This window comes from Pelecanus crispus, chromosome 8 (assembly GCF_030463565.1).
Source record: "Pelecanus crispus isolate bPelCri1 chromosome 8, bPelCri1.pri, whole genome shotgun sequence".
In the NCBI taxonomy this organism is placed as follows: domain Eukaryota; kingdom Metazoa; phylum Chordata; class Aves; order Pelecaniformes; family Pelecanidae; genus Pelecanus; species Pelecanus crispus.
The window spans coordinates 21,309,770-21,335,471 of NC_134650.1; the positions used below are offsets into that span (position 1 = coordinate 21,309,770).

Consider the following 25,702-nt stretch of genomic DNA (forward strand, 5'->3'; position numbering starts at 1 on the left):
AGGGACACCACCGCCTCTGCCAGCACACCAGCCTGCCCGCGCTTCCCCATGCCACTCATGCAACCCTTGCCTGTGCAGGCAGTGGTGGGCAGGAGGCAGATGCCTATGCAGGGGCGCAGGAGCTCGTTCAGCGGGGAGCCTGGCCCGTCTGTCCCTCAGCTGGTCAGGACAGGGCTGCCGCAGGAGGGGGCAGGGGATGCGTGGGAGCATGCAGGCAGCAGGAAGGAAGCGTGCACTGAACAATAGAGGGAAATGGAGGAACTGGAAAAAGACCCAGCGGCAGCACAGTCAGCACAGATGGTTTAGTGCAGAGCAGCATGATTCATGGGAAAAAGGCCCTCAGCACTCCACAGAGAGCCCGCAGCTCTGTCCAGAGGCTGTGCCAGCAAATAATTTGGGGATGGGGGTACACATCAGAGTGGGACCTGGCGGGTGGGCACCGTGCTGAGCACAAGCCCCGGGCCATGCCCCTCTGTCTTGAGCTGTGGGTTCTGGCAGTGGGGCATGCGGGGGCCCATCCCGGCTGGGGGTGGGTGGGAGGCTGTCCCCCCTCCGCCTGCCCGTGAGTCATGCTGACCTCTCCCATGCCCTCACCAGCACTGAGAGAGAGAGATTATGGTCTGGCTTTTCCGGCCGCAGAGCCCTCCCCACGCTGGCCAGCACAGGAGCTCATCCCCTGGGAGGGGCCCAGCTGCTCCCCTGTTAGCCGCCTCGAGCAGCCCCCTCCGCCGGGACACCCCACCCTCCCCACCTCCCCCCCGCGGCTACGCAGGCTCTTGTTCTCCTCCCGCCCAGCCCCGCGCACGGCGGAGCCCAGGATGTCCCAGCGCCCAGCATCTACTCGCCTACCCGCTCCCCCGTGAGCCCCCGGCCACTCAGTTCCTGTCTGGGCTCGGGTCACAGCCTCGCCGACAAAGCAGGGCGAGAATCCGGCAGCTCCGGGGAGGGGTGGAGAGGCTTGGAGCTGAGGAACAACAGGATGCCGGCTTCTTGAGCTGAGAGGTGAGCGGCTCCAGGGAGAGTGGTGAGGCAGGGGGAACTTAGGGAGCATCCTGTGCTCCCACCCACGGGATCCATGCCTTTCACAGCAGCTGAACCCTGCCCCTCCCTTCCTCCTGCCTCCTTACTCCCTTTCTCTCCTCTTTCCACAGGTGATGGGCTGAGCATCTGTCGCAGAGGTATCCCAGTGCCATGAGCTCCCCATATGGTCCTGACTCCGATATTGCAGACTGGCTGGCCACCATCCACTTGGAGAGGTACCGGGATGTCTTCAAGGAGCATGGGTACCACATGGCCAGAGATGCTGCCTCACTGGACGGTGACCACCTGCAGCAGATCGGCATCACCGCCACTGGGCACCGCAAAAGGATCCTGAACTTGGTGCAGCAGACACGGATGCTCAGTCAATCCCAGGGGGGACCCACAGCAGGAGACACCCATCTCCAAGCCACCAAGGTCCTGGATGCCTCCCAGGGCGAGGATGCCATGAAAGCAGAGCTGGGAGGGGCTACTGACACCTTTGGGACGCAACAGCATGTCACTGTGCCCACCCAGGCATCGCCTCTAGAGAAGGACCCTGCTCCTCCCCTTGTGAAGCCGGTTCCCAGACCAAGGACAGTTTTCCCTCGCTCAAAGCTGGAGCACAGCTTGGTGCCCACACCACCAGCACGCACCACGGTGCCAGCACATGACCCAGGCAGCAACAGGGCACCTGCAGCCTTTGTGGTACTGGAGGGTTTTGTGCCAGGGGAGAGCTCCACGGATTTGGAGAGCCCGGAGCTGAGGCCAGCGCTGCCAGCTGGCCCAGGGGCAGCCGTGGCCATGGGCATGGGAGCATCCCAGCTGCGAGTGCGGGAGAACGCTCAAGAGGAGACACGGCCCCCCCCAGCTCCAGATCATGGACAAACCCTGGAGACATGGGAGAAATCCCCGCCGTCCATCCCGTCTGTCCCACCGCGGCACAGCCACAGGGTCCTGGCAGCTGACCCCAGCCCTGGGAGCATGCCAGAGAGTCACCCCACATCCAACCCTCCCCTGTCCACCCCAGCAGCCCCAGCCAGGAGAGATCCCTTGCTGTGCCCCAGGGCAGCCTTGCGGCCGGGCTCAGGGGAGGACAGGTTGGAGATGGTGTCCAACGTCATCTATGAAGGACTCAAGCCCCTGTCAGCACGCACAGAGGACTTGGGAGGGGAGGACGGTTCCCAGGGTCAAGCCCTCACTCAGCCCCCGACTCTGTCCCCGCAGGAGCTGACCCAGCTGGACAACAAGCCTGAGTAAGCAGATGCTTTCCCTCTCCCCAGGGAACCGAGGAGGGGTGCAGAGCAGCCAGAGCCAATGATCCAGAGAGCCCCTCACCCCTGGGACCCCATCCCCAGCCTGGCCCTGCCTGCCTCCGGGTGCTGACAAAGCCCCTTTCACCACCCTCCCCGTGCCTTCCCCAGACTCTGCATGGAGTGGTCCTGCAGGGCAGCTGGGACCTGTCTGAGAGGAGTCAGTGGGCCTGGGACCCTGGATGGCTCATTCTGGTTGAGAGGAGAAGCTGCTGCCCCTCCTCTGTCCCACCAGGCAGCAGGGCTGGGGCTTCCCAGCATGGTGAGGGGGTGGCTGAGTGAGGGCTCTGGGGTTGGCTCATGCTGGGAGCTAGGCAGGAGATGTTACGGGGGCATGAGCTGGGATGGGAAATACCCGGCAGGTACCAGGGTGGGGAGGATAAGGGAGCAAAGAAAGTGCTCAGAGAAGGGAGGGGATGCTGTATATCCTGGGGGACAAAGCCAGGCTCTGCCCCTGTCAGGCGCAGCCTCCGACCCATGTAAGCCAGACAGGAGAGTAAGGTGGAAAAACCCTGCAGGCTCCCACCCCATCCCAACCGCAGCCACAGTAACCCCTCTCCTATTTTCCAGTGGTCCCAGCTGGCCCAGTGGGGGCCTGCCCCCTGTCCTGCAGAGACCCACCGGCAAGCCAGGTGAGACCCCCCAGGTCACCAGTGCACAGCAGGGACCTCTCAGTGTCCCCAGGGAAGGGGGGTGAAGGGGACACCCACACACCCTGCCTTTCCCCCAGGTCCTGCCCCGTGCTCCTGCCTAGCTCGGGGACCAGGTTGGCCCTGCGCCAAGGCAGGGCCCAGCCCCACATGTATTTGGGCTGGCATGTCTGTTGTACCAGATGCCTTGGATGTTGGGGTGCGCTGTGGTGGGCTTGGTGGGAGGGGTCTCCCTCCAGGTTTGGCAGTCCTGGCTGATCGCTGCCCTGCAGCAGGCACCGCTGACTACCTTTCCTTCCCATGTCTCTGCCCACAGAGGTCAGTGAGCAGGCCATCAACCCCTACAGCGAGACCATCTTCGGGCATGTAGCCCCAGCCCGGGAGCAGAAGGTGAGAGGAGAATGTGGGGATGGTGGCTGTCCCATGTCATCACTCTACAGCCCACCAGCTGCTGCAAAGCAGGGAGCTGCAGCTGGTGAGACCGTGGTGCCTGGCAGTGCCTGGCTGAGCATCACTGCTCGGGTGGGCGCCACAGGCTGAGCCCTGCCATGCAGTGGGCCAGGCAGGTTGAGGAGGTCTAGGATGGGAGAGGGCAGAGGGGAGAGGAGATGTGACCAATCTCTCCTCCCAGGGTGTTGGTATCTCCTCTGATCAGAGCTACGAGGCAGTGTCCGAGCTGGACCTGGAGCGAGAAGTGCACAGGTAGGCATTACCTCCTCTGGGCTGCAAGGGCTGGGCTGGGCTCCAGGTCTGGGGTTGCATGCCACAGGGACAGGGGACACCCCTGGGGACAACCTGAGAGGCGGTGGGCGCTTTTCCCCCACCGTAAAGCCACTCAGGAGCATCTGGGATCAGGTCAGCTGTCTCAGGAAGAGCCAATGGGCTCAGAGATGAGAAGGAGCCGTGCTAGTGGGTGGCCCTCAGGGGGACAGTGCTTGCCAACAGATGCTCTGGATGCATAGCTGGGGCAGTACCAGTGGCACACTGGGCAGAGCCTGGATTTGGCCACTGGGAGCAGGGAAACACCACAGGGGACAGGGATTGCTCAGAAATGGGATGGTTCCAAGCTCCAGATGAAGGGATGTGCGACCTCCAAAGGCTCCACCATCATCAGATAGCATTTGCTGATCTGTCACACTGTGGTGGACAGTGAGATTGTGAGGGGCACCTTTAAAATGCTTTTGAAATGTACTTTCCATAACTCCTGATAGCATCTCAGAAAGAGGAAGGAAAGCTGCTCTTCCCATTTCAGATGGGGAGGGTTCCTTTTCCTGTGTTGCTTAGAGAGGAGGAGGCTAGCTGCAGCTCTGTGACCTTCAGCTCTGCCCATGGCCTTGCTGGCCAGTGCATCTCCATGCCCCTGCCTCTCTGGCCCCAGTGTTGGTCAGTCCAGCCCACCTCCTGCTCTGGGTGCAAGTCACTGCAGTGTGGCCTGATCCAGTGTTACCGTCAGCCAGATGTTGCAGTCAGATGAGAGCTAACATGGGCGATGGGTGGGGAACTGCAAATACCTGGGAACAGGAGTTTTGTAAACAGAAATACTGAAATCTGCCATGGAGCCTCTGAACCAGCAGTTCAGAGCAGGGGTGGGTGCTGGCCCATGGGTCATGCAGTGGCTTCCAGGGAGCTGGGATCCAGAGCATCACAAGGGCATCAGCCAAGCACTTGCAGCCCTGGACCCACCAGGCCCTTTGCAGCCTGGTCTTGCTGAGAAGAGATAGGATGCAACCATGAGCAGAGTGTCAGAGGCAGTGGTTCACAGATTGCTTTCTCCCAGCCTGAGCACTGAGGTGGTTGGCGTGTGGGGAGTTGAACAAGGCCGAAAAGGACCTGGGGGTGTTGGTCAACAGCCGGCTGAACATGAGCCAGCAGTGTGCCCAGGTGGCCAAGAAGGCCAACAGCATCCTGGCTTATATCAGGAATAGTGTGGCCAGCAGGAGCAGGGAGGTGATTGTGCCCCTGTACTCGGCACTGGTGAGGCCACACCTTGAATACTGTGTCCAGTTTTGGGCCCCTCAATACAAGAAAGACATTGAGGTGCTGGAGCGTGTTCAGAAAAGGGCAACAAGGCTGGTGAAGGGTCTAGAGAACAGGCCTTATGAGGAGTGGCTGAGGGAACTGGGACTGTTTAGCTTAGAGAAGAGGAGGCTGAGGGGAGACCTTGTCGCTCTCTACAACTCCCTGAAAGGAGGTTGTAGTGAGGTGGGTGTTGGTCTCTTCTCCCGTGTAGTCAGCGATAGGACGAGAGGAAATGGGCTTAAGCTGCGCCAGGGGAGGTTTAGGTTGGAAATTAGGAAAAATTTCTTTACGGAAAGGGTAGTCAAGCATTGGAACAGGCTGCCCAGAGAGGTGGTGGAGTCATCATCCCTGGGGGTGTTCAAAAAACAGGTAGATGTGGCACTTCAGGACATGGTTTAGTCTAGTCTACCCTTGATTGGCTTAGAGTAGACTTGGTAGTGTAGGTTAATGGTTGGACTGGATGATCTTAAAGGTCTTTTCCAACCTAAACGATTCTATGATTCTAAGAGAAGAAAAGCCTTTGAAGACCTTTTGCATCATGCTCATGGACCCTGTCAGACAGCTCCTCCAATGCTTTCCACCTCAGACCTGTCCAACCACAATTTCCAGGGAGCAGAGCTATGGGCTCCTGCCCAGCTGCTGAGCTGCTGGCGGCCAGCCCTGGCCCCTGCCCCTGTGGGACCTCACGATCTTCCTCTTCAACACTGGTGTTTCTCCAGTTCAGCCAGTTCCTTATCCTGCTGACTGGCACCTGGTCACTGGGGACAACGGAGCATCTCCTGCAGCCCACCAACCCACTCATTATGGGAAATATTTCCCACTCCCAAACTTCAGAAAGGCCATCCCGCCCCTTTGGCACAATATCTTCCTCCTAAGAGACAAATTTTCTCTCGCCATGTTCTCGGGGATTTTCATCTGGACCATGCTGCTCTCTGGATTGGTGTCTGGGCAGTGAGTGTCAGTGTTAGAGATGGGCAGAGCTGCCTCAGCCAGCAGTGAGATATCCTCAAAAAAGAGGAAGAGGAATGTGAAATTCCACTTAAAACTGGGAGCTGGGTCTCTGAGGGTCCAGCAGAGCCTGGAGCATAGGGTGGGATTCACCTGCTCTGACGCTGAGCACCTTCATCCAAGCTGGTGATGCTCTGTCCCCTGAAATGCAGGTGCAGAGGACAGCATCTGCCCTAATTCAGACATCAGTCTCAGCAGCAGAAAGATGGTGGCACAACAGTGCCCATGTCACCCCATGGAGCTCAGGGGACTGGGTCAGACAGCAACTCATCAGACATCGTGGTGAGGATGGTGGACTCTGCCCTGGTTTGCATCAAGACCTGTGATGAGATGATTCTCAGGCAGATACCTACCTGAAATGCTTCTTCCCACACCTCAAGGCATCTTCCCTGCAGGAAAAGAAACACTGGGAATGGCGTGTCCTTGACTGCTTATAGGAATAAGCAGTCTCCCTACCTACCTCCAGGTGCCCACTAGCAGGTTGATTGTCTGGCCCATGACCCCCAGTTGAAGTAACCAGATCCATCAGCAGCTTCTTGGTCCCCTCACCACCAGCAGATCCCTTTCTTCCATCACCCATCCTCCATCCTCCACCCTCCACCAGCTCTCCCATGTAAACACTGACAGTCTTAGACTGCCCCAACTTGGTGCACCTCAGGCATCAACCTACAGGGCTCAGCTGACCTGGAAGTACCCTCTCCTTGCCCTGGGGACTCATTTGGCCATAATGTCACTGCCTGACACCAGCTGAAAAGGGAGATAACTTGGCTTTTGCAGACTTGTTGCTTGGAGCCTTGCTCCACCAAACCTGTCCTCAAGGGCAGAGCTGGGAGTTGGCCTGGGTCTTGGCATGCTCCTGGGATGCCGGGAGACCCCACCCCATCTGGGCGACGGGCTTTGCTTGTGCCTGCCAGATGCTGCTTGTCCTCCAGCTCTTTGTGGCTTCAATGGCTGTAAATCATTGCTCAGGAAGGGGCTGTCATGGATTTTTCCCCTTTTAATCTTGCCCTGACCCATTCCGTGGGTCTGTCTCCCACTCAGCTCTGGCACTGAAGGCTGATGTCTGCCTACAATGTACAGAATCCTCCAGCCACCTCAGTCCCTGGCCAGTCCCTCCTGAAGAAGCTGGACACGGGGCTGGGACCCCAGCCAGATGAATCTCCCCGCCAAGGCTCTGTTACGCGAATTAAATAGCAATTTTCATTGAGCTCTGAGCCTCCAAGGCACCCATGGCCATTTCTTGTCTTTCTTGCAGGCACTGGAGCCAAACAGGCCATTGTCCTTCTCCACCCACTTCCTCAGCCCCATTCACCATCCCACTTCTCCAGAGCCAACCTCTAGCCTGGGTGGCTCCAGCCCAACATCCTCCCAGGCAGAATTCAGGTCTTGCTTCTGTCCCACACGGTTCAGGGACATCTGATGTCCAAGGGCCTCATAAGGTGCCTGTCCAGGGTCAAAGCACAGGTCCATGCACTGCCTTGGCTCCTACGATGAGGCAGTGCTCAAAACCAGGTGTTTGGAGAATTTATGATGAGGGGAGCAGTGTGGGCTCATTCTCCTGGTCCAAAATAATTTCTAGCATATGGACTTGTGCTGGAGGTGGTTTCTCATATTCAGTACCCCCCCATGGGTTTCTCTTCCATAAATTTCTCCTTCTACAACATCCTATGGCAAGGAGTCCTACAGGTCAGTCACTTCTTTCCCATGTGGTTCTGCACCTTGTTCCTGCAGGCTTTATCTGATGTCACCCAGCTCCTGTGACTGAAACAGTGGTGGCCAGTAGATGCCTTTCTGCCCTCTTCATGCTGCTCACGTGCTCATGCTTTCCCCACTGGAGATGCCCAGCTTGCTCAGGGTCTCCTCAGACAGAAGCTGTGACAGGGCTTGGACCATGCTTGTTGCCTTTCTTGGAGCCTTTTCTTCATCCTGGTACTGGATGCCACAAGCGACCCAGTGGCACAGGTGCTCTCCTGCTAGTGCTGGAGTGTCCTGACTGTCATGAGTCTCTTCCTGCCCATCACCATTGCACCTGGGCAGCTCCCCTGTGAGCTCCTGGGACCATCAGACATTTTCCAGCACATTTTCTTTTGGGGGAAAGAAAAATGTCTGGCTGAGGGGAAGGGGCAGGCTTAGCAGTTTATTTTTATAATTTCCTTTTATTGTTATGGCTAGATAGTCTCACCAGGCCTGGCTGAGGGTTTTAGCATAGCTTTCCAAGAAAAGGAAATTGGATGCAGGTGCTTCACTGGCCCATCTGTCCATCCCAATCCCTTTGCAAAACATTTCGGCTGGACACAAGAGGAGGTGGGATGGTGTTGTGGCAGAAGGACCTTCCCAGTGCCATGAACAGTGGAGAGGTGGAGGGAAAGGGCAGGCTGAGACCCCTGGTGAGGGGGGTTGCTGAGGTGGGTGTAGAGCAGGGAGCAGGACATGGGACTGGGGAGCAGCCTGGCTTCAGCTTGCTGCCTGTGGTGTGAAGAGGGGAAGGAGGTGATGCTAAGGATTTCGAGATATGTGGTGGCCTGTGCAGTATTACCCAAGGTGGGGAAGCCCATTTTGCCAGCTACCCCCACCCTCGCCGTCATGTAGGGCTGTCTGAGCCTCGGGCTGCTGGTGGCCACGGGGCTCATGAGCACTGAGGCCTTGTCCCACCCTGCTCATGGAGATGCAAACATCCACGTCACGGGGTGCCATGAGGACCTCAGGATGGGGCCAGAAGCAGTGCGAGTCATCCCCAAATGGGATGACATTGACCAGGACCCCACACAGTGAGCAGCTGTGCTGCCACAGACAGGCTCCCCCACAGCCCCATTTCTCACAGGACAAGCAGCGAGTGCAGCAGCGAGGGAAGGAGTGAGGACGAGGAGACCCGGTCCCAGCTCATAGACCGCATCATCCAGAACGACACAGAGGGGTACTCCACCGTGGAGGCACCACAAGCCGAGGGCACCCCATTCAGCCTGCCAGCCCATCTCTACCCAGATGAGGTCCTGGACGACCTCACCATCTCCCCTTACGCCAGCTTCACGTCACTCTCTGAGCCCCGACCGACCATGCTTAGTGGCTGGCTGGACAAGCTCTCCCCACAGGGGTATGTGGCCACCCATGTGACAGTCCCCAGAGGTAAAGCCCCCTTGGGCAAGGCTGGTGAGGTGGGCGCACTGGTCACCATGCTACTGGGGTAGCCAGACCTCCCTGCAGGAGGAGGACCCTCTTGGGTGCCCCAGCTGTGCTGCAAGGGGCTCTGTGCAGCCATCCTTGGGAGAAGGGGGGATCTGTGAGCAGATGCAGGGTCCTCGGGAGGATTGTCCCCTTCCCAACAGGCTCGTTTTTCTGCCATCCCAACAGGAACTATGTCTTCCAGAGGCGCTACGTCCGTTTCGATGGGAAGAACCTGATGTACTTCAGCAGTGAGAAGGTACAAAGGGGCAGGATGCGGGCAGGGTGGGGAGGCTGTGCCATGCCACTGAAGCAGGGTGCCTTGACACCACGTGAGCTGCCAGATCCCCTTTGCCTCCCTTTGTCGTTCTGTAAGGAGCCAGCACTGCTTTACCATCACCAGGGTGGAGCAGCTGTGGCCCCTGTGCCTGGGGGGCTCTGAACATAGCCTCATGCCATAGGAAGCCCAGGGTAGCAAGGGTCCCTCTGCCAACAGGGAGCAGGCAAGAGGTGTCCTGCTGGCTCACAAGCCCTGGGGCAGACTGCAAATGGGAGATCTTTGGGTCCCAGCCATGGATCCATCCCAACCTGAATCCTCAGCTCCTGCCTGGCTGCTGGTATTCCCCAGGCTGTGCTACAAGGCAGCACCCAGCCAAGCACCTAGGGGATGTGGAAGATGTGCTGCAAGGAGTAACTTTTCTTGCTGCGGGCACTGGCACTGTGGGTTATATGCATGGGATGATTCAATAACCCTCTCCTGTCCCACATCCTCTCATTCTTCTTGTTGGGGCTCTGCATGGCCCCATTAGGCCTGCTGCAGGGTGCTGGTAGCTGCCAGGCCACCTGAGGTGACAGGCACTGCTACCCCAGTCCCACTGCACAGCCAGCCAGACTAGCACCCCATCAGTTGTACCCATGCAGAAACAGGTACCATGCATGGCCCCAGAGCAGCCATCACTGCAGGAGCTTGCAGGCATTGTGGTCACATCCCCTTACACCTATGGTTAAGGTGCCAGTGTGCCTGGCAAGGCAGGTGCTGGGGTGGCTGGGTTATGGAGGTGCCCCACAGGAAGGGTAAAGAGGGGTAACCCTGCCTGGGGCTTGTTCCAGGAGCCCTACCCCAAGGGGGTGATCCCGCTGTCTGTGATCGAGATGGTTCGCTCCACCAAGGACAACAAGTTCCAGGTCTTCACCAGCCACCGGATCTTTGTCTTCCGTGCCGAGAATGAGGGTAAGCGAAGACCCAGGCCAGGACCCACCAGTCCCCAAGGAATCCCCCCTATCCCTGCATCCCTCCTCCAGCCAGAGCATCCCAGGGGCAGCTCTCACCCCATACCCAAAACATCTGACCACAGTGAGCGAGGGGACCTCTCCCCTGCCATGCCTGCCGGGTGCTCTGCTCCATGCCAGGGCTGTTGGGAAGGGCTCGGACCCACTCCCTCATTCCTGGTCCCCAGCCCAGAGGAATAAGTGGTGCTCCACGCTGCAGAAGAAGGTGACAGACCAGCGCCTGGTGGGGTCCCGGCCCTGGCCCGCCAACGCCGCTCACTGCCAGAAGTCAGGCACCCTGGAGCTGAAAGGCCAGAAGTCCAAGGTGTTCGCAGCCCTGAGCCTGCCTGAGATGTGGCTGTACAAGAGTGAGCAGGTTTGTGGCAGACCAGACACCCTGCTGGCACAGAGCACTGTGCCAATGGTGGATGGGGGTAAGAGCAATGGAGGGGTGGAGGGAGCTTAGCCAGGGTCAGTGCCAAAGAGAGAGCAGAGAGGAAAAGGACAGACAGGAGAAAGGGAATGGTGGAGCAGGAAGCTGGAGATCCTGCATAGGGCAGCTGTAGTGGCAGCCTGGGCCTGGAGATGCAGGGACTGCCAGGAGCAGACCCCTTCCAATCTCCTCACTGTCACCAAATTATCTTCATCTCTGCCTGGCACTTAGGTCTTAGTCGCAACAAAGTGTCCCAGTCCATCACAGGACGGATGGCTCAACGACCACGAAACCACCAGCAAACATCCCTGCTGCAACATGGGCTTGCCCCATAGGAGGCAGCAGGTCTCTGCAGACCCATCACAACCTGCCCGCTGCCCATGGAAATCCCCACCTCCTGCCTGCTGAATTTTCTCAGCACCCATGATTTTATTCCAGTCACCTCATTTCCAGTTTGCCTGGTGTGCACTAAGCAGCATCAAACCTCTGTGGGTTTTGCCTAAGTTGATAACTGCTTTATGAGTGTGCCTGACTTAATGTGGACTCAAATCCCCAAAACAGAGGAATTTGAATGGCCAGGTTTCGGAGGCTGTGGGCAGAACTTACCTTTCATTTTAAGGGATAACGTACTTGCTGAATGCTTTATGTCAGCCCACATGGGATGGCTGCAAGATATGGAAGTGTACCAGATCTGAGTGGTCCAAGCAGAGCAGTGATGGGAGTGGGGGGTACCAGGCGCGGCTCCCTGGCTCCAGCCTCAGCATCACAAGCATGTCCAGGGTAGTGTCTCCACCACAGCTGCAGTGCTGCAGAGCCAACACCAGTGTCACTCTGAATTGCAGTTCTTTAAAATGGGCATCGGCATCTGCTTGATTGAGATGCGCGGCTCCACCATCCGTGAAGCCAAGAACCGCGGGTTCGAGCTCATCACCCCCTTCAAAATATTCAGGTATCCCAGGCATCTGGGTGGGACAAGGTGGGGGAAGCAGCCAGGTGCTGGACCCGGGTGCTGGTTGCTCCAGGCCCCTGAGTTTTTGCTGTGCTGGTGCTCATAGCTTCGTGGCGGAGTCAGAGCGGGAGAAGCGGGAGTGGATGGAGGCCCTGCAGGAGGCCATAGCCGAGATGCTCTATGACTACGAGGTGGCAGAGAAGATCTGGTCCAACAAAGCCAACAAATACTGTGCAGACTGCTGGGCTCAGAGTCCTGACTGGGCATCCATCAACCTGTGTGTGGTCATCTGCAAGCAGTGTGCAGGCCAGTACATCTCCCTGAGGGGCACATGGGAGTCCCAGCATGTGTGGACTGGGCCTACCTGGGCAGGCAGGGTGCTGGCTGGGGTATGGGTGCAACTTGGGTGCTGGTTCCCCTGGCAGGATCAAGGGGTGCTCACTCTCCTGCTCCCCACAGGGCAGCACCGCAGCCTGGGCTCCAACATTTCCAAGGTGCAAAGTCTGAAGCTTGACACCAGCGTCTGGTCCAATGAAATCGTACAGGTAGAGGCACTCAGAGCAGGGCACTGGGGCTGGCATGGCATGCCCAGGAGCCAGGCTGCTTCACCAGGCAGAGCAGCAGCCCCACGGTCTCCCCTGGGATGCAGGGAAGCCAGGCATCCTGCTCCTCCCGGCTGGCCCTGGTGCTTGCAATGACCATGGGACTCTCCTGCAGCTCTTCATCATGCTGGGAAATGACCGAGCCAACCGTTTCTGGGCTGCTCGCCTCCCTGCCACCGAGGCCCTCTACCCAGATGCCAATGCTGAGCAGAGACGGGACTTCATCTCCCGCAAGTACCGAGAGGGTCGGTACCGCCTACCCCATCCCCACCACACTACACAGGAGGATGTGCTCCAGGTAGGGACCACCTCGCGGTGCAGGCAGGATGCTGGGGTGCTGGGAGCCACCCCAGACCTCTGGATCTGAGTTGCCAATACCTCTTGCTTGGCTGTGTGCGCCTGTACCCCTGTGCCAGGCAGCTCAGGTGGGAGGTTGTGTCCTATCTGGCCTACCTTCAAGAATGTCTGGCAGTGGGCTGGGGGTCTCCATGAGCCAGGACGTGGTCCGTAAAGGCTCCTGTCTCATCCCAGGCACTGTGTGCTGCAGTGGCAGGACCAGCCCTGCTCAAGACCATCCTGCAGTTCTTCTCGTCCTCAGAGGCTGGGCTGGTGGCTGACCTCACTGCCTGCGAGGCGGCCCCTGGGGCCAACCTTTGGTGGGGACCAGAGACGAAAAGGCCCAGGAACCATTCAGGTAACAAGGGCCCTCGAGCCCCATGTGGCTGTGATGGGGGGGGCTTCCTCCTTGCCATTGCCCCTACCCCCCACAGCACACCGCAAGGCTGGGGACAGCCAGAGTATCAGGTGCTGTGGCTCTCTGGGAGATGCAGCTGCCCCACTGCACTCCTCTTTTGGGATGGGGCAAGGTAGCATGTTCCTCTGGAGCCCCTTTTCAGGGAACCCCATGCTTGGCATACCCCCTTGCCTACACCTGCATGAGTGGGTTCTCCCTGCCCCCCAGTACCCAAGCTTTGGCTGGTGCCTGCTCCCATCCCGCCCTCAGCACCTTTCCCCACAGGGAGCCCCAGCGCACAGGAATTGGGTCTGGAAGGTGTCTACAATGAGATCACTCAGCCAGTGACGCACAGCGGGTACCTGTACCGGGCCATGGTCTCTCCCAAGCTCCCAGGTGCCAAGAAGAGCAAAGAGGGTAAGCATGGGGAGTGCAGGAGGGCAACCAGTGGTGTGCCCACCCCAGTGCCGCTGACCCCCCTGTCCCACAGACTTCCAGCACACGTGGTGCTCCCTGGAGAGAGCCCTGCTCTTCTTTGAGACAGAGAAATGCACTGAGCCCCTGGGCCGCATTGAAAATGGGGACCTCATCTCCCTGGGTGTGAGCAGAGCCCAGGTGTCCACCAGCCCCACCGAAAGGTATTCCCAGCCATGCCCCCAGTGCACGCCCAGAGACCCTGTGGGCACACAGAGGGCAAGGACGGGCATTGCTCCCTGCTTGGTGCAATGGTCTGGTCAGGCTCTGGGTGCAGGTTCAGGGTGGGGGGCTGCCCTAATGGGCTGGTTCGTCCTCTGCAGGTTTCGCTTCACCCTCGAGCTCTTCCTCGCTGGGGAAAAAGTGCAGCAGCTGGGAACCGACGGGCCTGAGACACTGCAAGCCTGGGCCAGTGCCATCGGCAAGGTAAGCCAGCCCCAGCCCCGGCACCCCATGCCACTGGTGGATCCTTGGGCTCTGTCCCCGCTTCCCTGTTGTGATTACTCCCAGCTCCCCATGCTCTTCATCCTCTGTGGCAAGCACCCTCCTTCCCTATGCAGGGGCTGCCATCCTCCCCAGTGACCTGCCCCCATCCTTGTGGGGGTCTGTGCTTGGGGGCTGAGCCCTCTCTTTACCTGGCTTGTCTCTTGCTCTGTCCCGCAGTGGTTCACACCTGTGAGCTGTCACTGCCTGCTGGGCTACGAGTTCCAGCGTGTGGGCCAGCTGCGCTACAAGTGCATGCTCAACCCCGAGCGGTGGCAGCAGGCCTTCTTCATCCTGCAGAAAGCCCATCTCTTCATCTGCCCCGTCGAGGATGATGGGGCTGAGGACAGCATCAACCTCCGGCGGCTGCAGGAGCTCAGTGAGTGCCGTGCCACAGCCCTGAACAGGCACTATGTTGTGGGTGGCTGTGCATGGCTCTGACCCCTCTACTTCTCACCCCAATGCAGGTCTGGTTCCCCCCACAGAGACCCCAGAGAAGAAGGAGTTGCTGATCCTGGTGGAGATGGGGAGGTGAGTCCTGGCCACAGGAATGATGGGAAATCAGCCAAGCGACCTCAGCAGGCTGCCCAAGGCAAAGGCACCCATCTGTGGGTCAATGCTGATCGCAAACCCGTAGCTATCCTGCTATTGGGATAGCAGGGCTGTGGCCAAGGGGCTTACAGAGGTCACCAAACCCTGGGGTGTCTCGCCGGGGTAGGATGTCCATCAGCTCAGCCTGGCTGTGCCTTGCTCCCTGTCCCAGAGCCAGGCTGTGTATATGGGCAGGAGGTGATAACCCACCCCCCCCGACAACCCTCATTCCCTCTTCTCTGCCCTTGTCGTTCTCAGGACATTTTACCTGCAGGGCTTGTCACGGGCAGACTCAGCAGCGTGGTACGCCGACATCCAGGCATCGGCAGGGGGACGGGGGTAACGCACTGCGGGACCAGCAGCTGAGCCGGGGGGACATCCCCATCATTGTGGACAGCTGCATTGCCTTCATCACGCAGTACGGTGAGCCCAGCATGGCAGCTGCACAGCCAGAGCATCCTCCAGCACACACAGGGCAGCCAAGGTTTCCGGGCAAGAGGCATCACTCTCAGGGCAGCAGACCCATTGGGGACTTGCTGGGCGGGATTGGGCCCCCATGATCCTATGTCCCTGCTCCAGGGCTGCGGCATGAGGGGATTTACCGCAAGAATGGAGCCAAGTCCCGGATCAAGGTACTGATGGAGGAGTTTCGGCGGGACGCCCGCAACGTCAAGCTGCGCATCAATGACAACTTCATCGAGGACGTCACCGATGTGCTGAAGAGGTTCTTCCGTGAGCTCGAGGACCCCGTCTTCACCCTGGAGCTGCACCCACAGTGGAAGAAGGCTGCAGGTACCTCCTTCACCCAACACCTGCTCTCATGCTGGGCTGCCTGCCACGGATCCCTGGGGCATGGATCCCTGCCACGGATCCTTTAGGATGGGGTCCCAGTACTAGCCCTGGTGCCATGTCAGCTCTGTGTCCACCGGGCTCAGCAATGGTCCACAACTCATTTTCGTCCCTCCAGAAATCTCCTCAAAGGCCCAGCGCCTGGAGCGGTACAAGGAGCTCATTCATCGCCTGCCTCGCCTCAACCACAAGACCCTGGCTGCACTGATTGGGCACCTTTACCGGTCAGTGGACAACCTCCCCTCTAGGTCCCCTGGTCCAGCCAGGGACCCCAAGGCCAGCCAGCAGCATGGGGTCTCCCCACTGCCCAGGGAATGCCGGCTCCCATCCCTGCAAGCTAGGACGAGCCCAGTGCCCGTTCCCTGCCCTACCAGCCCCCCAGCTGGTGCTGGGGTGTGCTGGAGCACACTGCTCTGGGACACTTCAAATGTTCACAAAGTCATCCTGCAGCAAGGGCGAGTGACAGGACATTTGGGAGTAGGTGACACCCCCCTGTAGGATGTAAACTTCACCCAATGCCCAAAAAAGAGGGAAAAAACCAAACTCCCATCCCCGACTCAGTTTATGAAGTGGGGCTGTTGTCTGGTTTGATGGCAGCTGGAGGTCCTGGAAACAGGAACTGCGCACCTTGAAGTTCCCACTGCTGGGTAGCAAGGGAAAAAAGGGCTGTTTTTCAGGAGAGTTTGTATGAAGCAGAGGAGGGTGGCTGGGGCTGAAACCCCATCCAGAGTGGGACCAGTCCCTCACCTCTGTCCTCCTTGTCCCAGGGTGCAGAAATGTGCTGACCTCAACCAGATGAGCACCAAGAACCTGTCACTGCTCTTTGCACCCAGCCTCTTCCAGACCGATGGCAAAGGGGAGCATGAGGTCAAGGTGATGGAAGACCTCATTGACAACTACGTCAGCATCTTCAATGTAAGCTCCCTGCAGGGGCATTGCCAGCCCCCTCCATGCTGGCTCTGTCTGTCTCCCTTCATTTCCCCCCAACCTGCCCACCTCTGCCTCCCCCTGCATCCCTCCATCCTGGCCATGTGTTCTCAAGCCATATCAGACTCCACATTGACTCCATCTGTCTCCCCTCTCACCCCGTGCACCCTTCCTCTGGCAGATTGACGAGGACCAGGTATCCCAGATGGATCTGGAGAACAGTCTGATCACCACCTGGAAGGACACCCAGGTACTAGGGATGTGCTTGCTGGCCCCCATTGCGTCAGTGACCCACGGGCTGGTGGGACTGCCTGGAGTATGGAGGCACTCCCGGGTGCCCACCCCGGGTCCCCGTTGTCCACACCAGATATATAGGGAAGGACCTTTCCCCACTTGTCTCCCCTTTGCCCATCATCTTGAGGCTCCTGCCTAGAGGAGAAGCAGCCCCAGCTCCCTGGGACACCATCACCAGACCCTGGGGAGAGGGGATTTGCACAGCACCCATGCCAGCATCGCACCAATGCCACCCACTCTTCCTCCAGCTCTCACAGGCAGGGGACCTCATCATAGAGGTTTACCTGGAGCAGAAGCTGCCCGACTGCTGCATCACCCTGAAGGTGAGTCCTAAGGGAGGGTCATGCTGGAGGAAAGGAGGAGGGATGCAGGCTCCTGGCGCAGCCTGTCCCTGGCACCCATCCTGCCACCACCCACCGCAGTTCCCTGTATGTCTGGTCCCAGGTGTCCCCCACGATGACGGCAGAGGAGCTCACCAACCAGGTGCTGGAGATGCGCAATGTGGCGGCCAGCCTGGACATCTGGCTGACCTTTGAGGCCCTGGAGAACGGGGAGCTGGGTGAGCATGGTGGGGATGGCATGGGGAAATGCTCTCGGCATGGCCGGGCTGGTGAGGAGGAGGTGTGGGGTACAGGGACTAGCTTGCTGCTGGTGGCAGGAGCAATGGGGACTGGCACAGGGAAGGGGACACAGTGGTGAGAGTGTCCCTACCTCCCCAGAGCGGCCCCTGCACCCCAAGGAGAAGGTGCTGGAGCAAGCATTGCAGTGGTGCAAGCTCCCGGAGCCCAGCACTGCGTACCTGCTGGTGAGAAAGGTCCCCATTGGCGAGGGCAGCTGTCTCTTCACAGGTAAGGCAATCACAAAGGGTCCCAGCCCCTAGGGGTATCCCCAGAGGGGGACAGCTCTGCCTGAGCTTCCCCTTGCCCTGGCCACCACCCTGCAGCCATCAGGGGCACATCCCTGAGACCCACAGTGGGATCCTCCTGCAATACCCCAGCCATCCTCACATGCTCCCAGCCCCCGTGACCCCCATCTCCCCACACTGGGCAGGCATCAAGCGTGAGAATCCCAAGTGCGGGCTGCTGAAATGCCGTGAGGAGCCCCCCAAACTGCTGGGGAACAAGTTTCAGGAGCGCTACTTTGTCATCCGGGACCGGAGGCTGCTGCTGCTCAAGGAGAAGAGGGTACGCAGGGGACTCTGCAGGGATGGACCTGCGCCCTGAGGGCATGAGGAGAGGCAGGGACGGGGAGCCTGGGGACATTGGTGGCATGGTGGTGGCTGTCCTCCTGGCAGGGAGGCTGGCACCAAGCTGGACTGACCCGATGGATCTCCTTCCCCAGAGTGCCAAGCCAGAGCGCGAGTGGCCCCTGGACGCAGCCAAGGTTTACATGGGCATTAGAAAGAAGCTGAAGCCACCAGCTCAGTAAGTGCGACCTTCCCTGGCCGTGGCCCTGGGGCGTGTATCCCTCAGTCCCTGCCCCCAGCACCTGCCACACAAACCCAGCTGCTGGGAGCATGCCAAGCCCCACCAGGACCCAAAGCTGTAACAAGCCTGGGCCCATGAGGCAAGTTCAGCCCCCTGCTCCACTGCCCATGGACCCCAGGCTGTGTCTGAGCTTGGCAGTGCTGCCCCACAGCCTGTCTCTTCTTTTCCTCAGGTGGGGTTTCACACTGACCCTGGACAAGCAGCAGCTGTGAGTATCTGCCCCTGCTGTCCTGGGGTTTGGGGGATGTCGAGATCTGTCCCCAGTTTTAGGGGGAGTGGGCCAGCCAGGGGCAGTGCTACAGGGCCCTGGGGGTCAGGGCAGAGCTGGTGCCTGGCTGAGGCACTTGAGGGACAAAGTGGTGGGACCACATGCTCCCTGGTACAAGGTGGAGGCCAGGATCCAGGGGCAATCCATCTCTGTACCACACACCCTTCCTACCTCCCCATCCACACAAGCACCCCTGGGAGATGCGCCTTCCAAGCACCCGGCACCAGGCTCCAAGCACCCTGCCCAGGTGTACGTGTCACCTGCATGGCTGTGCTGCCTACCAGCCTTCACCCAACACTGCTCTGTGTCCCCATGCACCTAACACCAGGTGTTCCTGCACCCTGCACCCCACTCTGAGCTGGGGTCCCTGCCCCAGCCTCCCTGGCACTGGTGGGTGCCCAGTCACATGCATGCATCCTGCTGATCCTGTCCCCATTTCCCTGATACTGCCAATGCTGGGGCAGCAGCTCAGCACGTTGCCTGCCCTGGACACGGGGCTGAGATGTTCTTCTAAGGGCAGCAAAGGACAACTGAGCCCAGGCACCTCATGGGTGCCCAACGAGCTCTCACCTTGCCCTGAAGCAGTGATTTGGGCATGCAGAGAGTTTCAGAGGTGCAGCCCCACTGGGTGTAGTTGTACCTGACAGCCCCAGGCTCACAGGCAAGGTGACAAGGGGACATGGGCCCTGCTGGCCCTGCTCCCTGGCAGCTTCTCAGCTGACTCTTCTGCAGGTACCTGGTATGCTCGGGGCAGGCCGAGTTGTGGGACTGGACCACGAGCATCCTCAAGGCTCAGGTGCGTGCAGGCTGGCCACACCTCCCAGCTGGGATGGGATGGGAGGGGGCTGGCAGGGCCACCCAACATGACCCCCCTCCATTTCCTGTCCTTGTGCACAGCATGATGACCTGCGCCCCGTGATCATGCGCCGGCGCTCCTCCTCTGACCTCGCCAAGCAGAAGTTCGGCACCATGCCACTGGTGCCCCTGCACGGGGACAGCACAGATGCCACCATGCTCTCTGCCAACCAGACCCTGGTAAAGCCCCCACAGCTACCCCTGCCCATGGGTGCTCCTGCACCTACCCAGGTCCATGCACCTGTCCCAAGACCATACACCCATCCCAGGGCCCCGGAGGCGGGTGCATGCTGCCTGGCACCGATAGTTGCTTTGGGTGTGTGTCCCTGTGCTCAACAGTGTGTGCATGCTCTGTGCTTTGCTTGTGTCCGTGGCAGCTCTCCATGCATGCAGGGCCCTGTGAGAGCATGTGGGGTCCTGTGCCCCACTGCCAGTCCTCTGCCTACTGAGGAATCCGTGAACATGCTGCGTGCTATCACGTGCTTACCTCTGCCCATCTCCTCTCTTTCTAGTGCCGCCTGCACACACGAAGGACTTTGTCCATGTTCTTTGTAAGTACCTGCACATGTGGAGCGCATCCATTGCTGGCTTTGCACCGTGCCTTCTGGCTATGGCAACAAGGGCTCACCTGCAACATCCCACCTGTACTCAGAGACATGCCTGGGCCATCCTGCCCACACAGTGTGGCAGAGGGGGGGGTGCACATCACTCTATGTGTCCCATACCTGGGGATGGGGGTCCCTGCATGGTCCCGGTGTGTGCAAGCAAGACCACAACAGTCCAGCCCAGCTCCCAGCGCCTCTCCTGTTGGGTGTACAGTGCCCAGAGGGGATCAACATAAGAAATGCAAGGAAATAGGTTTGGGTCCTCCTTGCCATCAGGTTATTTCTGTGGGGGCCATCTGGCTGGACCTCACCTTGCCCGGCTTTGTGCACTGCGTGGGCGTTCATCTACTCTACCTGCCCAAGACCACCTCTGCTAAAGGCTGCTGGGCTGGTGCCACAGCCTGGTGGCATCGACCATGCCTCAGCAGGGACAAAAGCACTCTCCCTCCATCAGCGATGGGGGAAGAAAGGGAAACAGTGCCTGAGCCAAGAGACCTGATGGAGGGTGGGTTCCCTGTGGGTATCAGCCCCACGGTGAGGGGGAAAGGCTCCCCAGGCAGTGCTCAAGTGCAGAGAGGGCAAGGTGAGGGGGATGGAGGGGTATGGCTGAGCAGTGCATACAGTGCTTCTCACCCCAACCCCCTGCCCTCCCCCAGCCCATGAAGATGCACCAGGACTCCCTGGAGGAGCAGCAGGAGAAGGAGGTGGATGCTGATCCTGTCTATGAGGAGGTGGGCAACTTCCCTGAGCTGGCTGCGCTGGAGCTGGGACAGGGGCTGCTGGCAGACCTGTCAGCTGTGCCCCCCGTGGACAGGTCCAAGAAGCCAGCCCCATTCCCTGAGCAGCCCCCAGCCACGGTGCTGCACTCCTTGCTGCCCACCAGTCCAGCCCAGAGGGTGACTGGTCCCTCCGTCACCAAAGCCCTGTCCCTCGAAAGGGGCCTGAACCTGGAGAGCGACAAGGCTCCAGCCCAGGGCCTCAGACCCACCAAAACAGCTTCTCTGGAGAGGAACATGGAGCCTCCCCTGGCACTGGCCAGGGACTGGGAGCAGGCAGCCACACCAGGGAGCAGTCCCAGCACAGAGACATCCCTGGAGTTCCCCAGGAAGAGGAACATGCAGCCTCCCTCACCCGTCAATGACAAACTCATCCAGGAGCTCAGCAGTGTCATCCTCAGGAAGAACGAGGGCCAGCCACCGGGGCCGGGCCAGCCAGTGACATGACCCACCATGCCAAAGGAGCGGCCACCAACCTGGGGGTCAAGTCGCACATGGTAGCAGCAACAATGGATACCCCACGCTCCCACACCATGCAGCCTGTGCCCTCCTCCTCCTGACCCTGGAGCCGGGCAGGGAGTGGGGACCAGTGGGGATCAGGCGCCTAGTGGGGACCAGGACACTGAAGGGCAGTACCCCCTCTTGGGAGGGCTGGGGATGCTGCCACACTTGTTCTCGCTCATGGGTGGCACATCTGTCATCAGGCCCAGTGCCAAGGGAAGCAAGTAAAAGGGAAAATAAAAGCCTGCCTGCATGTTTCGGCAGCACAGCATGGTGTCAGGCAGGAGGGCATGCAGTGCCTGCCAGAACAGGCGAACACAACACAATGTCCCCTCCCCAGCACTGGGCCTGTGAAGCAGGGTCAGGACACCCAAGCCATCCCCCACTTCCCTTCTTGCATCTACCGTGGCATATTTTGGAGGGGGGTCAACAGGAGCAGGGCTGGCTGTGTGTGCCCGGCATGTAGTCCTGGCGATGGAGGACAGCTCCTGCTTGGCTAGGGTATTTATACCTGTTCCTTCCACCAGCAGGGAGAAATAAAGGTTTATTTGTACTCTGGAGGGTTTGGTTACTGCAGGAGAAAGGGTGAGGGATGCTGTGGTCTAGCCGGTGGGGAGCTGGGAATGCCAGGGCCAGGCACTTAGTCAGGGGCCCATGGGATGGGGGCAGTGCCGGCAGCGTCAGAGGAACTGCAAAACTGGGGCAAAGTCCCAGTGAACCTCAGATCCAGGGTGGGATTTTCTGCCCAAGTCTGCTGCCAGCCTGGGATGTCGTAGCCCTTTGTGCTGGTCACCAAGCTGCAGGATCCCCCCTCCCTGGGGCAGGGCAACACAGCCTGGCACCCCACAGCTGGCTCTGCTCGCTGGACCTCAGGGGCAGAGCTGCCTTCTCCGAGGCCCTCCCTGCCAAGGTCTTGAGCCCCGCTCAGCAGCAGCTGCCTGCATCCTGGACCCAGCCCCAAAAATCCTGGGAGACATAGAAGTAGATGAAGGGATCGAAGCAGTTGTTGAAGACACCAAGCAGCAAGGACAGAATGTACCAGATATAGGTGATGTTGTGGCAGACTGTAGCCTCCAGCATGTAGTGGATGAAAAGCAGCACATTGCTGGGCATGAAGCAGAGGATGAAGGCCAGAAGGACCAGGGCCAGGTCATGCACTACCTGCCCATAACATGTCTCCTTGGCCAGCAGCTGCACCAGGATGCAGCTGTAAGAGATGGTCATGAGCACGAAGGGCAAGCCAAAGCCCAGACCCACCAGGGTGAGGGAACAGTAGATAAGGAACACGTGCTTATCCTTTCCTAGGACATTGTGGCATGTTGTGATGTTCAGGCTCGAGATATGACATGTCTGGGGGTGCAAAAGCAGAGGGATCATGCCCAGCCCCACCACCAGCCAGATGCCCACACAGATGTCTCCATGTCCAACTGGAGCCCTTCCACAGGAACAGGTGCACTATGGAGAGGTAGTGCTCCAGGCCAATGCAGGTGAGGAAGAGGATGGAGCTGTACATGTTCCCATAGAAGAAGGCCACCATGGTACAGCACAGGTACTCCCCAAAGAGCCAGTGATTTCCCAAGAGTTAGTAGGAGATCTCAAAGGGCAGCAGGACAAACAACAGGTCAGCACTGGCCAGGTTGAGCAGGAAGAGGGTGCTGGAACATCTCCTGAAGTTGGTCGCCAGGACCCAGCAGGCCAGAGCAGGCTGGCAGCTCCACAAGCAGCACCACGGAGTAGAGGGCAGGGAGGAGGTGGGTGGTGAGGATGTTGTTGAGAAAAGCTTCCACTGAGGTGCTGGGGCACGTGGCTTCTTCTTGGGGATTGAAGGGGATCAAGACTCACCCTTGGCCATGCACTGCAGAGTCCACAGGGTATGAGGCTTGGCTAAGAGCCCCCTCCCACTGCCCTTTCCTACTCGGGACCATGCAGAAACTGTCAGCCCTCCATGCAGAGCTGCTAGCAAATGCAGGACCTGGCATCTCCCTGCCCCATGGCCGAGGCAGCTCAGGAGATGGGAGCCCTTAGCATTCTGCCGCCCTCACAGCAAAGAGCTGTGCCACATCCTGTGCCGTCCACGCTGCTCACCCTGTGCCACCACCACAGCAGTGTCAGCCCAGCCGGGCACCCTGCCCGCAGCCCAGACAGGCTCTGCTCCTGCACGCTGCTGTGGGGACATGCAGCTCTGCTGACATCCCTTTTGCTGCCAAGCCCAGCACAACAGGTCCTCCACAACTCAGCAGGACTGAAAGGGCAGACAGGAAACCAACACCAGGATGGGGTTGGGATGTGGCCATGCAGGCCAGGATGGAAGATGTTCTCCCACTGGAGTTCTTGCCTCCTCCTCCTCCTGACCAGCCCCTCCTGGCTCAGCCCCCCACTGCGGCCAGGGTTGCTTGCACCTCCCCGTCTTCCTGCGGTTGGAGGCTTTTCACTGCATGCTCAGAACAAAAACAAAGAACAGGAAGGTCCTGGGACACCAGACAAACAACTTCTGATCAAATCCCTATTCTGGCTTGCTCAAAAAACACAGCTGAGCTCTGCTCCCCTGTGCATCAGTCCCAGCTCCAAAAGGTCCATCCAGGTGGTTCCCAGGACGCCCAGCTCCAGGGAGCCCCAGTTACATCCAACAGGTTTCCTGCAATGTCTGCCACCTCTCCACATCCAGGGTACAGGGGAAATTCAGGTTATGAGAGTAGTAACCTGATTTTTGCTGCCAGACAGGGAAGGAGTGGCAGGGTTAAGGTCTTCACTTAGGTTTTCAACATGGACACCCAGGGAAGGCAGCAGAGCAGTGCCCTGAGTTTTCACTGTGACACCCAGCTATCCCCTCCAAATGTCATGGGACATGATGTCAGGGTGTCCTCCCAGTGAAGCCTCCCTGCCCTGCTGCATCACCCCCCAGACCCACCAAGGCACTTACTTGGAGAGAATTGGGTAGCCGAGCCGAGCCAGGCACAGCTGAGCGGTAGGGTGACACAGCAGCAGAGCCGTTTGAAGGCACTGGCTGGGACATCTCTGCAGCCCTCTGTGCAAGCTGGGTCTCCACAAATGCCACAGGCAGGGCTGGCCCCACTGTGCGTCACTGCAGCAGGACAGGCACCGGCCCCCTTGCCACTGGCACCTTTCCTCTTTCTCCTCCATGTCGCACCTGGGGGCTGCCCATGTTCTGCCCACATCCCCGTGGTCTGAGTGGCCAGACAGGAGGTGGAGAGCATGAGATGACCACCAGCTACCACCGCTGTCAAGCACCTGGGGGACATCACCGAGACTGGGGTGATTTCCAGCCACTGGCACGCAATGGCACACTGTGCGGAGGAGGAAGCAGATGTAAGGCAGCTGTCAAAAGACAGTTGTGAATGACAGTGGCCAGGCAGAGCTGTACGTGCTCCAGGCGTAGGGCAGGAAGGAGGCAGCCAGCTCCCAGCCCAGTGACATGTGCCCCTGCCCCATTGCAGCACCCCAGTGGCATGGGGCACCCTGCCTGCCCAGCCCTGCCAGGACCAGACATCCCCAGGGATCGATCACCTTGGTCGAGCTGACAAGCCAATGTCACCCTGTAGATGGTGCCACCCTGCATTGTCCCACTCTGCTGTCCCCTTCCTGCCACCCAAGTGGGTGCTGGGTGGCCCCCAGTCCATTTTCCTTGCTCCCTCCTGCAGCAGAGTGGCCATGGAGGGGAATAACAGACCCGGTGACACAGCTCCATCCCAGCCTCACACATCAACATGCATCAGGGGAACCAGGACATATGTAACTGATGCCAAAAATGTCAGAGAGAGAGCAAGAAGGGGACAAAAGGGACAGCGGGGAGAACCACAAACTCTGCAGGAACCACAGACAGAAAAAAAGCAAGACAGAAAGAGAAGCGAGAGCTGAAGGGGATGGAAGGGGGAAGGGAGCGGGACAGAGGGATGGAGGGATGGAGGGACGGAGGGACTGGGACACAAATGGGGCAAGGGCTGGCTGGGGAGTCCTCATCGTTCCAGGTATCCCCCACCAAATGTCACTGTTCAGCACTGCACCTGTGTCCTCATGGCAAGGTCTTGCCAATCCAGGGATTCTGTGTCCTCCACGTGGCGTGGGACCCCACATGTCCTTGTGCCTGGGGGCTGAGGCCTCACTGCCCCACATGCCCCCACACCCCAGAATCAGTGCCCTGGCACCCCACGTGTCACCATGGCCGGGAGCTAGTGCTCTGTGTGCCCTCACGCACAAGGACTTTGTCCCCAGAGTTTCCGATGTCCCCGTGCCCCAGCGCTCTCCATGTCCCCATGTCCTCCTGCCCAGGACGTGGGCTCCAGTGCTCCCCATGTCTCCATCTCCCCGTGTCCCCATGGCCCTGTCTCCGTGTCTCCCCATTTCCCTGTCTCCCCATGTCCCCGTCCCCCGTCTCCCTGTGTCCCTGTATCCCGATCTGCCCGTGTCTGCATGACCTCATTT

General features: G+C 59.3%; 1 protein-coding gene and 1 pseudogene across 1 annotated transcript; one reads left to right on the top strand and one right to left on the bottom strand.

Annotated features, from left to right (window-relative positions):
• The first annotated feature begins 1,191 nt into the window (after nt 1-1,191).
• Nucleotides 1,192-21,208, top strand: ARAP3 (ArfGAP with RhoGAP domain, ankyrin repeat and PH domain 3). Its single transcript, XM_075715161.1, is given in 34 exon segments — nt 1,192-2,273; nt 2,901-2,962; nt 3,297-3,370; nt 3,612-3,682; nt 8,829-9,098; nt 9,356-9,425; nt 10,277-10,397; nt 10,624-10,811; nt 11,711-11,817; nt 11,924-12,123; nt 12,277-12,362; nt 12,535-12,717; nt 12,951-13,113; nt 13,438-13,569; nt 13,643-13,790; nt 13,950-14,052; nt 14,290-14,488; nt 14,577-14,640; nt 14,959-15,037; nt 15,039-15,123; nt 15,280-15,492; nt 15,668-15,773; nt 16,317-16,464; nt 16,658-16,726; nt 17,019-17,093; nt 17,215-17,329; nt 17,490-17,618; nt 17,821-17,954; nt 18,112-18,194; nt 18,430-18,465; nt 19,258-19,321; nt 19,423-19,560; nt 19,893-19,931; nt 20,642-21,208. Coding segments are annotated over 34 exon segments (5,403 nt in total).
• Nucleotides 21,209-22,051: 843 nt separating this feature from the next.
• On the bottom strand, nt 22,052-24,403 carry LOC142594170 (proteinase-activated receptor 3-like; annotated as a pseudogene).
• Between the last annotated feature and the right edge of the window lie 1,299 nt (nt 24,404-25,702).